The sequence below is a fragment of the Somniosus microcephalus genome, chromosome 9 (genome assembly GCF_052327205.1).
Source record: "Somniosus microcephalus isolate GS21.2 chromosome 9, FLI_Smic_1.0, whole genome shotgun sequence".
NCBI lineage: Eukaryota > Metazoa > Chordata > Chondrichthyes > Squaliformes > Somniosidae > Somniosus > Somniosus microcephalus.
Genome location: NC_140995.1, coordinates 70307088 through 70322136, shown reverse-complemented (window position 1 = coordinate 70322136; position 15049 = coordinate 70307088). Strand labels below are relative to the sequence as shown.

The 15049-nt window shown below is 45.6% G+C and overlaps 1 protein-coding gene across 3 annotated transcripts in view; it reads left to right on the top strand.

Annotated features, from left to right (window-relative positions):
* Positions 1 to 15049, top strand: part of spast (spastin) — a 72652-nt gene that overhangs the window by 37083 nt on the left and 20520 nt on the right. For all 3 annotated transcript variants that reach the window (XM_085996740.1, XM_085996741.1, XM_085996739.1), the window contains 2 exons: positions 5843 to 5936; positions 9885 to 9959. In XM_085996740.1, coding sequence (XP_085852866.1) covers positions 5843 to 5936; positions 9885 to 9959 — 169 coding nt within the window. The remainder of the gene's footprint in view (positions 1 to 5842; positions 5937 to 9884; positions 9960 to 15049) is intronic.

Sequence of the window (15049 nt, the reverse complement as noted above, 5' to 3'; positions counted from 1 at the left end):
AAGGCTAAAGGGGTATGGGGAGAAAGCAGGGACAGGGTACTGAATTTGGATGATCAGCCATGATCACATGAATGGCGGAGCAGGCTCGAGGGGCCGAATGGCCTACTCCTGCTCCTATCTTCTATGTTTTTATGTTTAATGCCCATCCCTAGTTGCCCTGAGAAGGTGGCGGTACAGTTTGATACAACTGAGTGGCTTGCTCGGCCACTTCAGAGGGCAGTTAAGAGTCCACCAAGTTGGTGTGGAACTGGAGTCACATATAGGCCCAGACTAGGTAAGGACGGGAAGTTTCCTTCCCTAAAGGAATATTAGTGAACCAGTTGGGTTTTTTCTGACAATCTCAGCTTCATGGTCACTTTTACTGATGCTGGATTTTTATTTCCAGAACTTTTAAACTGAATTCAAAGTTTCAAATTGGTGGGATTTGAATTCACATTCTCTGGATTACTAGTCCAGTAACATAACCGTTATAGTACCATACCCTTCCTTCAAGAGCACCTCTTCCCCTAAAATAATCAGTGCACAGTGTGCTCCTGTTTCAGTTCCTGGTGATTTTGAAAGGTACCATTTGACAACCAGTTGATGGCAGATATTGTACAAGTCACACTATAACTTCTTTCTGCTAGTGCTGAGTTTCGACAGCAAACCTGCATTTCTGGGATTTTCTCAACTGTACCTGCAGCTACCCCACGATTTTTAGGGGTGAATTTCCCTGCGACAAATCGCTACCCATTTATCATAGAAGGGTCACATTCCTGTCTTCAACGAAGTGTCTGTGAACTTATGCTTTCCTAGAGAGGTCAGTGAATTGTGACCAGAAGTAGACCCCCCCCCCCCCCCCCCCTACCTTGCTAGCCTGGGGGCATGGAAACCCACTGAAGTACCTCACATTGGTCCTAATATTAGCCAGTCATTGATCCTGGGATCTTGCTCGTATGTACAGCTGTGTCGTGCCCTCTGGTGCATTGACCCGTCTACCATTGGGGACCCAGTAGATTTCAATTTAGTTTAATATAAACTGACATTACTATTTTTGTTCATTACCTGATATTCTACTGATATCCTGTTCTTATCACTGGATTTACTGTTGTGGGCATAAAGGGAGCCCTTGGGATTGTGCATGTACTGTATCGTGAAGCAGTGCAACAAATAGAGAAAACTGTTAGAGGATTTATTTATACTTGGAAACCTTACAACACGGGCTTGGAGTGCTTCGTTAATCATAGAAAGTTGCAGCACGGAAGGAGGCCATTTTGGCCCATGTCCGCGCCAGCCAACAAAAAGCTATCCAGCCTAATCCCACTTCCCAGCTCTTGGTCCGTAGCCCTGCAGGTTAGAGCATCCCAAGTACACATCCAAGTACTTATTAAATGTGGTTAATGTTCCTGCCTCTACCACCCTTTCCGGCAGTGAGCTCCAGACCCCCACAACACTCTGGGTGAAGAAAGTTCCCCTCAAATCCCCTCTAAACCTTCCACCAATTACTTTAAATCTTTACCCCCTGGTTTTTGACCCATCTGCTAAGGAAAATAGGTCCTTTCTATCCACTTTGTCCATGCCCCTCATAATTTAATACACCTCAAAGGTCTCCCCTCCGCCTCCTCTGTTCCAAGGAAAACAGACCCAGCCTATCCAGTCTTTCCTCATAGCTAAGATTTTCTATTCCCGGCAATATCCCTGTAAATCTCCTACCCTCTAGTGCAATCGCCTCTTTCCTGTAATGTGGTGACCAGAACTGCACGCAGTACTCTAGCTGAGGCCTAACTCGTGTTTTAGGACCCCAGCTATTCATAATATATATTAATGATCTAGACGAGGTAACTAGATGTAATATCTCCAAGTTTGCAGACGACACAAAGCTGGGTGGGCGTGTGTGCTGTGAGGAGGATGCTGAGAAACTCAGTATGATTGGACAGGTTGGGTGATTGGGCAGATGCAGTATAATGTGGATAAATGCGAGGTTATCCACTTTGGTGGCAAAAACAAGGAGGCAGATTATTATCTGAACGGTAATAGTTTGGGAGAAGGGGAAGTGCAACGAAACCTGGGTGTCCTTGTGCACCAGTCGCTGAAGGTAAGCATGCAGGTGCAGCAGGCAGTTAAGGCAAATGGTATAGAAACATAGAAGATAGGAGCAGGAGTAGGCCATTCAGCCCTTAGAGCCTGCTCCGCCATTCAATGAGATCATGGCTGATCATCCAAACTCAGTACCCTGTCCCTGCCTTCTCCCCATATCCCTTGATCCCTTTAGCCTCAAGAAATATATCCAACTCTTTCTTGAATATATTTAATGAACTGGCCTCCACCGCCCTCTGTGGCAGAGAATTCCACAGGTTCACCACTCTCTGGGTGAAAGAAATTCCTCATTTCAGTCCTGAATGGCTTACCCCTTATCCTTAGACTATGACCCCTGGTTCTGGACTCCCCGGCCATCAGAAACATCCTTCCTGCATCTAGTCTGTCCAGGTCTGACCAGAATTTTATAGGTTACGATGAGATCCCCTCTCAATCTTCTAAACTCCAGTGAGTATAAGCCCAATCGACACAATCTCTCCTCATCTGTCATTCCTGCCATCCCAGGTATCAGCCTGGTGAATCTTCGCTGCACTCCTTCCATGGCAAGAACGTCCTTCCTCAGGTAAGTACTCAAGGTGTGGCCTCACCAAGGCCCTGTACAACTGTAGCAAGACATCCTTGTTCCTGTACTCGAACCCTCTTGCTCCTCAAAAAATTTAGTCAAGTTTGTCAGACACGACCTTTCCTTAACAAATCCGTGCTGACTATCCTTGATTAACCTGTGTCTTTCTAAATGAAGATTTTATCCTGTCCTTCAGAATTCATTCTAATAATTTTCCCACCACCGAGGTTAGGCTGACTGGCCTGTAATTACTCAGCCTATCCTTTTCTCCCTTTTTAAACAAGCAGTTCTCTGGCACCACACCTGAAGCTAGAGAGGATTGAAAAATGGTCAGGGCCTCTGCAATTTCCTCTTTTGCTTCGCTTAACCGCCTGGGATACATTTCATCTGGGCCTGGGGATTTATCCACTTAAATCTGCTGAACCCCTTAATACTTCCCCTCTCTCTGTTTATTTCATCTAATATTTCACACTCCCTCTCTCCCCACCCCCCCCCCCCCCCCCCCCGGATTACAATGTCTGCTTCGCCCCTCTCCTTTGTGAAAACAGATGCGAAGTTTTTATTAAGAACCCTACCGACTTATCCCGCCTCCACATACAGATTACCCTCATGATCTCTAATAGGCCCTACCCTTTCTTTAGTTATCCTCTTACTCTTAATATATTTATAATTATAAACCATCTTTGGGTTTTCCTTGATTTTACTTGCCAAGAATTTTTCATGCTCTCTTTGCTTTCCTAATATCCTTTTTCATTGCACCCCTGCACTTTCTGTACTCAAGATTCTGGAGTATTTAGCCCTCGGTATGTCATACGCCTCCCGTTTTTTCTTTATCCTACCCTGTATGTCTCTAGACATCCAGGGGACTCTAGATTTGTTAGTCCCACCTTTTTTCTTTAAGGGCACATATTTTGTCTGAACCCTCCAGATCTCCTTGAATGCCTCCCACTGCTCTGACACTGATTTACCTTCAAGTAGCTGTTTCCAGTCCACTATGGCTAAATCCCCTCTGAGCTTAGCAAAATTTGCTTTTCCCCAATTTAGAATTTTTATTCCTGGTCTAGCCTTGTCCTTTTCCATAACTACTTTAAATCTAAGAGTTACGGTCACTAGCACCAAAATGCTCCCCCACTGATGCGCCTTCTACCTGCCCAGCTTCATTCCCTAAAACTAAGTCCAGAACCGCCCCCTCCCTTGTTGGGCTTGCTACATACTGGCTTAAAGTTCTCCTGGATGCATTTTAGGAATTCCGCACCCTCTACCCTTCACACTAATTTTATCCCAGTTAATATTGGGGTAGTTGAAATCCCCTACTAATACTGCCTTATAGTTTTTGCACTTCTCAGAAATTTGTTTTTCAATTTGACCCATATGGCCTTGTTTGATGATCCCTCCAACATATCATCCCTCCTCACAGCTGTAATTTATTTAATCAATACCACGACACACCCCCCCCCCCCCCTTCCCTTTTTACCTCATCTCTATCCTGTCTGAAAATCCTGTAACCAGGAATGTTGAGCTGCCATACCTGCCCCTCTTTCAGCCACCTCTCTGATGGCTATAATACCATAGTCCCAAGTATCTACCTGTGCCCTCAGCTCATCTGCCTTTGCTATACTCCTTGCATTGAAGTATATACCATTTAGTACAGGCAAACCTCCTTGTTGACTACTATCTAGCCCTTGATTCCTCTGTCTTTCCAATTTACTTTCTAAGCTTTTGTTTTCCAATTCCAGCTTTTCTTCCCTTCCTATTGACTCTATACTTAGGTTCCCATCCCCTGCCAAGCTAGTTTAAACCCTCCTGCGAGGATATTGGTCCCGTTCCCATTGAGGTGCAACCCGTCTGGCTTGTAGAGGTCCCACCTCCCCCAGAAACGGTACCAATTCCTCAGGAATCTAAAGCCCTCCCTCCTACACCATCTCTCCAGCCATGCATTCATCTGCTCGATCTTCCTATTTCTGTACTCACTAGCACGTGGCGCTGGTAATAATTCAGAGATTACTACCTTTTTTGAGGTCCTACTTTTTAAGCTCTTTCCTAGCTCCCTAAGCTCTGCCTACAGGACCTCATCCCTCTTCCTACCTATGTCGTTGGTACTGATATGGACCACGACCTCTGGCTGTTCACCCTTCTTTCTCCCCCCCCCCCCCCTCAGAATGCCCTGCAGCCATTCAGTGACATCCTTGACCCTGGAACCAGGGAGGCAACATACCATCCTGGAGTCACATCTGCAGCCACAAACGCCTGTCTGTTCCCCTAACTATTGAATCCCCTATCACTATTGCTCTCGCTCTCCTCTTTCTCCCCCTGCCCCCCCCTCCGCCTGTGCAGCTGAGCCTTCCATGGTGCTGTGGACTTGGCTCTGGCTGCACTCCCCAGAGGAACCATCGCCCTCACCAGTACTCCACACCGAATGCTGGTTGGTGAGCAAGATGGGCTCGGGGAACTCCTGCACTACCTGGCTGGCCCTCCTCTTCTGTCTGACGGTCACCCATTCCCTCTCTGCCTGCACACTCTTAAGCTGTGGGGTGACCACCTCCTGAAACGTGCTATCCACGTAGCTCTGAGCCTCGTGGATGCACAGCAGTGACTGCAGCCACTGCTCAAGCTCTAACCCGGTGCTCGAGCTGCTGTAGCTGGCGACACGTCCCACACATGTGGTCGTCCAGACCACGGGAGGTGTCCAGGACTTCCCATATGGCACAGGATGTGCATTCCACAGGTGTGAGCTGCCCTGCCATACCTCTAATTAACAGACTATTTACTAACCTAGCTGGAATAAACTTAAAAACTTTAGAAAGCCAAGTAAAGACACTTACCAGATACTCACCAATCAGCTCCCTCTTTTTGAACGTTTAGTTTTTAATCCCAGCTTTTAATTTAAACCAATGCCCAAGATAGAGAAATGCTGACCAACCAAACACTTCCCTGTGACGTCACTCCTTGTTTTTTGGACCCCTGGATTTTTTCCTCTGCTCTGGTTCCTGGCTAGGTCTGTTTAGAGTTAAATAATTTGTTTCCCAGTGGGTGTGGTGGGGGGTTGGTGGTGATATTCCAGAGGTGGGTGTTTTGGGGGTGGGGTAGAGTATGTGAACCTGATGCACCAAACAATCATTGTAAAAAGTGTCAGGGCCCTGGCTGAGACTGGATGAACTGAAGGGAAGTACAGCAGTGTTAAATGATGCATCTCTTTTTACACAGTGCACCATCTGTCCGTTTTGATGATGTTGCTGGGCAAGAGCTGGCGAAGCAGGCTCTGCAGGAGATCGTTATTCTTCCATCTCTCAGGCCTGAGGTAAGCATAATCCACCTACCTGAGAATCTTCGCTGTTTGTTGCTCTGTCTTGTTTTCGGCTCTCATTTGGTGAAATTCTATGTGCTTCAAGGTGGGCCATCTTGAACTCTCCCACTTGAACCACCCGCTGTTGGGAAGGGTTCGTAGCAAGTGCTAAGTGAGGCAACTGTTAGCCCAACCTTAGAAGCGCTGCCCCTACTGTGTCTGTTTATTTCCCGCACCAGTCGTCCCCGGGTCTCTGAGGCAGAATGACGGGAGTGATTTCATGCCCAATGTTCCCTGTAATTTACCGCGCATGCGTAGTTTTTATATTAAAAGCCGGCTACACTGGTTCCCTGGAGCGCTGCGCAGCTTAAAGGGAGCATTGATCATACCCACTCAAGTGGGCTGAGCCTGTACAAAGTCATCTCGAATGGGACTCTTGCAGGCTATTAGACAAAGAGACTTCCACAGTTTAGGGCTAGATGCAAATCTAGGTCACAGAAGTTATGCCAAGTTTATCACAAGTAACGGATGGTTGATAAGTGAAGAGAAAAGATGGGGAGGCTTTCTGCAGGCAGTATCTCCTGGGGGCAAAAAAAGGTGCAAGAAAATGTAAGCATGACTCTAAGTAGTGTTAGTGCTTAAAGGGGAAGGAGAGTACTCTACTGTTTTATACTGAAGGCATTCTCAAAATATGTAACTTCTGTTTAAAAAAAATTTCTTTTTTAGATAGAATTAGTGAATGTACAGCACAGAAAAAGGCCATTCGGCCCAACTAGTCCATGCTGGCATTTATGCTCTGCACGAGCCTCTTCCCACCCCTCTTCATACAAAGAACATAACACAAGAACATAAGAAATAGGAGCAGGAATAGGCCACTTGGCCCCTCGAACCTGCTCCACCATTCAATAAGATCATGGCTGATCTTGGGCTCAAAGCCACCTCTCTGCCCGCTCCACATAACCCTTCACTCTCTTATCTTGCAAAAATCTGTATCTCCACCTTAAATGTATTTAATGACCCAGCCTCCACAGCTCTAGAGCAGAAAATTCCACAGATTTACGACCCTCGAAGAAGAAATTCCTCCTCATCTCGGTTCTAAAAGGGCAACCCTTTATTCTAAAACTGCCCGAGTTCTAGAGTTCCCCACGAGGGAAAACATCCTCTCTGCATCTACCTTGTCAAGCCCCCTCAGTATTTTGTATGTTTCAATAAGATCACACCTCGTTCTTCTAAATTCCAGTGAGTATAGGCCCAACCTGCTCAACCTTTCCTCATAAGTCAACCCCCTCATCTCTGGAATTAACCTAGTGAATCGTCTCTGAACTGCCTCCAATGCAAGTATATCCTTCCTTAAATAAGGAGACCAAAACTGTACGCAATACTCAAGGTGTGGTCTCAACAATACCCTGTACAGTTGTAACAGGATTTCCCTGTTTTTATACTCCAACCCCCTTGCAATAAAGGCCAACATTCCATTTGCCTTTTTGATTACTTGCTGTACCTGCATGCTAACTGTGTTTCATGCACAAGGACCCCCAGGTCCCTCTGAACTGTAGCATTTTGTAATCTCTCCATTTAAAAAAAATTATTTTTCCTGCTAAAGTGGATAACCTCGCACTCTATCTGCCAACTGTTTGCCCACTCACTTAGCCTGTCTATATCCCTTTGCAGATTCTTTGAGCCCTCATCACCACTTGCTTTCCCACCCATCTTTGTATCATCTGCAAACTTGGCTACATTACACTCGGTCCCTTCATCCAAGTCATTAATGTAGATTGTAAATAGTTGAGGCCCCAGCATCGATCCCTGTGGCACCCCTAGTTAGTTTGCCAACTGGAAAATGACCCATTTATCCCAACTCTCTGCTTTCTGTTAGTTAGCCAATTCTCTATCCATGCTAATATATTACCGCCAACTCCATGAGCTCTTACCTTATGCAGTAACCTTTTATGTGGCACCTTATCGAATGCCTTCTGGAAATCCAAATATACCACATCCACTGGCTCACCTTTGTCCACCCTGCTCGTTACCACCTCAAAGCACTCCAACAAATTTGTTAAACATGATTTCCTTTCATAAAACCATGCTGACTCTGCTTGTCTGCATTGATTTTCCAAATGCCCTGCTGCTGCTTCCTTAATGAAGGACTCCAGTATTTTCTCAATGACAGATGTTAGGCTAACTGGTCTATAGTTTCCTGCTTTCTGTCCCCCTCCTTTCTTAAATAGGGGTGTTACATTTGCGGTTTTCCAATCCGCTGGGACCTTTCCAGCGTCCAGGGAATTTTGGTATATTGCAACCAATGCATCCATTATCTCTGTGGCCACTTCTTTTAAGACCCTGGGATGCAGGCCATCTGGTCCAAGTACTTTTTCCTTGGTGATGGTGATTGTCTTTAGTTCCCCCCTCCCTGTGGCCCCTTGATTCTGTTATTGGGCTGTTAGTGTCTTCTACCGTGAAGACAGATACAAAATATTTGTTCAGAGTCTCTGCCATTTCCCCATTCTCATCCTCTAAGGGACCAACATTTACTTTATCTACTCTCTCTTCCTTTTCATATGCCTGTAGAAGCTCTTACTTTCTGTTTTAATATTTCTTGCCAGTTTACTCTCATAATTCATCTTCTGTCTTTAATTTTTTTAGTCATCCTTTGCTGGTTTTTAATTTCCCAATCCTCTGGCCTCCCACCAACATTGTATGCCTTCGTTTTCAATTTGATACCATCCTTCCTTAGTTAGCCATGGATAGTGCTTTCTTCTCGATCTTTCTCACTGGAATATATTTTTGTTGTTATGAAATATCTCCTTAAATGTCTGCCACTGCATTTCACCTGTCTTACCTTTTAATTTATTTTTCCAGTCCACTTTAGCCAGTGCTGCCCTCATGCCATTGTAATTGCCTTTGTTTAAGATCAGAACACTGGTTAGAGATACAACTTTCTCACCCTCCAACTGAATTTGAAATTCAACCATGTTATGATCGCTCTTTCCTAGAGGATCCTTTACTATGAGATCACTTATTAATTCTGTCTCATTACACAGTACCAGATCCAAGATAACCTGCTCCTTGGTTGGTTCCATTACATACTGTTCTAGGAAACCATCCCGGATGCACTCTATGAACTCCTCCTCAAGGCTACCATGGCCAATTTGATTTGTCCAATCAATATGGAGATTAAAATCACCCATTATTATTACCGTACCTTTTTTACAGGCCTCTATTATTTGTTGATTTATACTGTCCAACAGTATTGCTACTGTTCGTGGGCCTGTAAACTATGCCCACCAGAAACTTTTTCCCCTTATTATTTTATAATCTCCACCCAAACCGATTCTACATCTTGATCTTCATCTCATCTCCCCCTATCAGTATATCCTGCTATTCATTTCTCCCTCTTGTATTTTTATCTAGCTTCCCCTTAAATACATCTATGCTATTCGCCTCAACTACTCCCTGTGGTAGTGAGTTCTGCGTTCTAACCATTCTCTGGGTAAAGAGGTTTCTCCTGTACTGGATTTATTAGTGACTATCTAATATTTATATATTATGCATTTGGAGCCCCTGTAGGGGGAAGTGTCTCCTCTTGTTATGCCAATGTGTGTCATCATTCATTGGGCACATCTCTGTGTCCTGGGCCAGATCCATTGACTACGTGTGGGAGGGGACTCCTCTTCAGAGCCATTCCAGATTTTGAGAAATTATGCTACAGGGAGAGGGGGGTGGGGGGCTTGCAGAGTTTGAGTACATCTTGCTGTGCACAAATTGGCTGCTGTGTGTGACTGCAATTCAAAAATTCACTGGCTGCAAAGTCACGAGGATGTCATTTCTGTGTCACATGAAAGACATTTTACAAATGCAAGTTCTTTAATAACCTTTTGCTGGTTTTTAGAGATCTTGGATGTAAAAAATGGTTCCATTTGCAGTCAGTTATCTGATTTTTCCTCCTCCGCCTTTTTCTTTAAGTTGTTCACTGGACTAAGAGCTCCTGCTCGGGGACTGCTACTGTTTGGCCCACCGGGGAACGGGAAGACAATGCTGGTATGTAAGTTGTAAATGTACATTAATATATATCCAGAGCAGTGACATGTCCAACATATCTTAACTGTACATTCTAATGCACTATCCTTTCCCTAATTTGATTTAACTCTTAAGGACTAAGTCATTAGTGTCAGCTGTGGCTCAGTGGGTAATGCTCTTGTCTCTTCAGTCGGAAGGTTGTGGGTTCAAGCCCCACTCCAGAGACCTGAGCGCATAATCTAGGCCGACACTCCAGTGCAGTGCTAAGGGAGTGCTGCACTGTCGGAGGTGCCGTCTTTCGGATGAGACGTTAAACTGAAGCCCCCTCAGGTGGACGTAAAAGTGGCACTATTTCGAAGAAGAGCAGGGGCGTTCTCCCCGGTGTCCCGGCCAATATTTGTCCTTCAAGAAACAGAGAAACACATTATCTGGTCATTATCACATTGCTGTTTGTGGGACCTTACTGTGCGCAAATCGGTTGTCTTGTTTCCTGCATTACAACAGTGACTACACTTCAAAAAGTACTTCGTCAGCTTTGGTATGTCCTGAGGTTGTGAAAGGCGCTACGTAAATGCAAGTTCGTTCTTATTGGCCATCCTTCATTCACACACTCATTCACTGTGTGTGTGTGTGAAGAATGCTACATTTAATTGTTATTGAAACAAGCTGTTTTAAGGAATGACTTGTTTTAAGTTTAATTCCAGTCTGTTTCAGGATTAATGAATACTTTCCCTCTCCCTCCGCCTTCTATCAGCTTGAGCAAGTCTCACAATCATCCAAAGTTTCCTTACTTTTCGTAGACGTTCAGCTGTAGCATGCAGACTTTTGTGTTTGATCTCGTGTGTTTGTAGGTATTGATCGCACTGACAACAGACCGCTTGCCGATTTGCACTCAACAGTCTTGATTGGATCCTAACGAGCCTGCATTTAAATGCTGTTTGTGACTGCAGAAGATACAGCCCAACTGTCCCACGCCTTGGTTTCTAAGGATTGTATCCCCTGGACCTGATGGCCTACATCCTAGGGTTCTAAAAGAGGTGGCTGCAGAGATAGTGGATGCATTGGTTGTCATCTAAAATTCCCTAGATTCTAGCATGGTCCCAGTGGATTGGAAGGTAGCAAATATAACCTCGCTATTCAAGAAGAGGGAGAGAGAAAACTGGGAACTATATAGGCCAGTTAGCCTGACATCAGTCATCAGGAAAATGCTGGAAACCATTATTAAGTAAGTAGTAACAGGGCATTTAGAAAATCCGAATATGATATTAGGCAGAGTCAACATGGTTTTATGAAAGGGAAATAGTGCTTAACAAATTTTAGTTTTTTGAGGATGTAACTAACAGGGTAGATAAAAGGGAACCAGTGGATGTAGTATATTTGGATTTCCAAATGGCATTCGATAAGGTGCCACATAAAAGGTTGTTACGTAAGATAAGGGCATATGGGGTTGGGGGTAATATAGTAGCATGGATTGATTAACAGACAGAAAACAGAGTAGGGATAAACTGGTCATTTTCAGGTTGGCCAGCTGTAACTAGTTGGGTGCCACAAGGATCAGTGCTTGGGCCTCAGCTATTTACAATCTATATTAATGACTTAGCCTTCATCTAAAATATCTGTTTGCTAACGATACAAAGCTACGTGGAAAATTAAGATGCGAGGAGAACAGAGTCTGCAAAGGGATATAGACAGGTTAAGTGAGTGGGCAATAAGATGGCAGATGGAGTATAATGTGGGGAAATGATGGTGGAGCCCAGCACGTGAGTGCAAAAGACGAGGCTGAAGCGTTTGCAACCAACTTCAGCCAGAAGAGCAGAGTGGATGTTCCATATTGGCCTACTCCCGGGGTCCCCACCATCACAGAAGCCAGTCTTCAGCCTATTGGATTCACTCCACGTGATATCAAGAAACGGCCGAGCGCACTGGATGCAGCAAAGACTATGGGCCCCGACAACATCCCAGCTATCGTGCTGAAGACTTGTGCTGCAGAACTAGCCGCGCCTCTAGCCAAGCTGTTCCAGTTCAGCTACAACACTGGCATCTATCTGACAATGTGGAAAACTGCCCAGGTATGTCCTGTCCACAAAGGACAAATCCAACCCGGCCAATTACAGCCCCATCAGTCTACTCTCAATCAGCAAAGTGATGGAAGGTGTCATCGACAGTGCTATCAAGCGGCACTCACTCACCAATAACTTGCTCACTGATGCCCAGTTTGGGTTCCGCCAAGACCACTCTGCTCCTGATCTCATTACAGCCTTGGTCCAAACATGGACAAAGGAGCTGAATTCCAGAGGTGAGGTGAGAGTGACTGACTGACTGACTGCCCTTGACATCAAGGCAGCATTTGACTGAGTCTGGCATCAAGGAGCCCTAGTGAAACTGAAGTCAATGAGAATCGGGGGGGAAAACGCTCCACTGGCTGGAGTCATACCTAGCACAAAGGAAGATGGTTGTGGTGGTTGAAGGTCAATCATCACAGCCCCAGGACATCGCTGCAAGAGTTCCTCAGGGCAGTGTCCTAGGCCCAACCATCTTTAGCTGCTTCATCAATGACCTTCTCTCTAGCATAAGGCCAGAAATGGGGATGTTCACTGATGACTGCAGAGTGTTCAGCGCCATTCACAGCTCCTCCGATAATGAAGCAGTCCATGCCCGCATGCAACAAGACCTGGACAACGTTCAGGCTTGGGCTGATCTGTGGTGCGAATGTTACCTGCCACTTAAGTGCCAGGCAATGACTATCTCCAATAAGCGAGAGTCTAGCCACCTCCCCATACATTAAATGGCATTACCATCGCTGAATCCCCCACTATCAACATCCTGGGGGTCACCATTAACCAGAAACTTAACTGGACCAGCCACACATACTGTGGCAACAAGAGCAGGTTGGAGGCTAGGTATTCTGTGGCATGTGTCCCACCTCCTGACTCCCCAAAGCCTTTCCACACAAGTAAGGCGTGTGATGGAATACTCTCCACTTGCCTGGATGAGTGCAGCTCCAACAACACTCAAAGCTCGACACCATCCAGGACAAGGCAGCCCGCTTGATTGGCACCCCATCCACCACCTGAAACATTCACTTCCTTCCACCACCAGCCTACTGTGGCTGCAGCGTGTACCCTCTACAAGGTGCACTGCAGCAACTCGGCACGGCTTCTTCGACAGCACCTCCCAAATCCACAACCTCTTCCACCTAGAAGGACAAGGGCAGCAGGCGCATGGGAACACCACCACCTCCAAGTTCCCCCTCCAAGTCACACACCATCCTTCATCGTCACTGGGTCAAAATCCTGGAACTCCCTCCCTAATAGCTCAGTGGGAGTACCATCACCACACGGACTGCAGTGGTTCAAGAAGGCGGCTCACCACCACCTTCTCTAGGGATGGGCAATAAATGCTGGCCTTGCCAGCGACGCCCAGATCCCATAAACAAATTTAAGAGGTTATTCACCGTGGTAGGAAGAATAGAAACAGAATTTTTTTTAAATGGTGAGAAACTATAAAATGTTGGTGTTCAGAGAGGTAGGTGTCATACAGGAAACGGCAGCAGGTACAGCGAGCAATTAGCAAGGCAAATAGCATGTTGGCCTTTATTGCAAGGGGGTTGGAGTACAAGAGTAAGGAAGTCTTACTACAATTGTACAGGGCTTTGGTGAGACCACACCTGGAGTACTGTGCACAGTTTGGGTGGTCTTATCTGAGGATGGACAGACTTGCCTTGGAGGCAGTGCAATGAAGGTTCACTAGATTGATTCTTGGGATGAGAGTTGTCCTATGAGGAGAAATTGAATAGATTGGGCCTATACTTGAGTTTAGAAGAATGAGAGGTGATCTCATTGAAACATATAAGATTCTGAGGGGGATTGACGGTAGATGCTGAGATTGTTTCCCCTGGCTGGAAAGTCTAGAGCTAGGGGGCATAGTCTCAGGATAAGGAGTAGGCCATTTAAGACTGAGCTGAGGAACACCAGGGGGAGATAGAGGAACAGATATGTAGGCAAATCTCAAGTGTAGAAATAATAGGGTAATAATAGTAGGGGATTTCAACTTCCCCAATATTAACTGGGATAGTCAGAGTGTGAAAAGCTTAGAGGATGCGGAATTCTTAAAGTGCATCCAGGAGAGCGTTTTGAGCCAGCATTTAGAAAGCCCTATGAGAGGGGGCGGTACTGGACCTAATTCTAGGGAATGTAGCCGGGCAAGTGGTAGATGTGTCAGTAGGAGAGCATTTTGGTGACCGTGACCATAATTCGGTGAGATTTAAGGTAGTCATGGAAAAGGACAAGGATGGACTGGAAATAAAGGTTCTAAATTGGGAGAAGGCCAGTTTTAATGAGGAGGCAGGATCTGGCCAAAATGGACTGGGATCAGCTACTTGTAGGAAAATCCACATCAGAGCAATGGGAGTCTTTCAGAAAGGAAAGAGTACAACACCAACATGTTCCTGTAAAGGGCAAGGGTGGGACCAACAAGTCCAGGGAACCCTGAATGTTGAGGGATATACAAGAATGGATTAGGTAAAAAGGGAGGCTTTTGGGAGATAAAGGACTAAAAACAGTGGAAACCCTAGAGGAGTGTAGAAAGTGCAGGGGGGTACTTAAAAAAGAAATTAGGAGAGCGAAGAGGGGGCATGAGAAAACACTGGAGGGCAAAATAAAGGAAAATCCCAAGGTGTTTTATAAGTATATTAAGGACAAGTGGATAACCACGGAAAGAGTAGAGCCCATTAGGGACCAAAGTGGCAACCTGTGTGTAGAGCAGGAAGATGTAGGTGAGGTTTTAAATGAATATTTTGCATCTGTGTTCACTGGAGAAGGGTGATGTAAGCATAGCAATCAGGCAGAGGGATTGTGATATACTTGAACAAATTAATATTGAGAGGGAGGCGGTTTTAGCGGGCTTAAAAGTGGATAAATCCCCCGGCCCTGATGGGATGTGTCCCAGGCTGCTGTGGCAAGGGAGGAGATTGCAGGGGCTCTGATACAAATTTTCAGAACCTCTCTGGCCACAGGGGAGGTGCCAGAGGACTGGAGAACAGCTAACGTAGTACTATTGTTAAAGAAGGGTAGTAGGGATAAACCAGGGAATTACAGGCCAGTGAGCCTAAC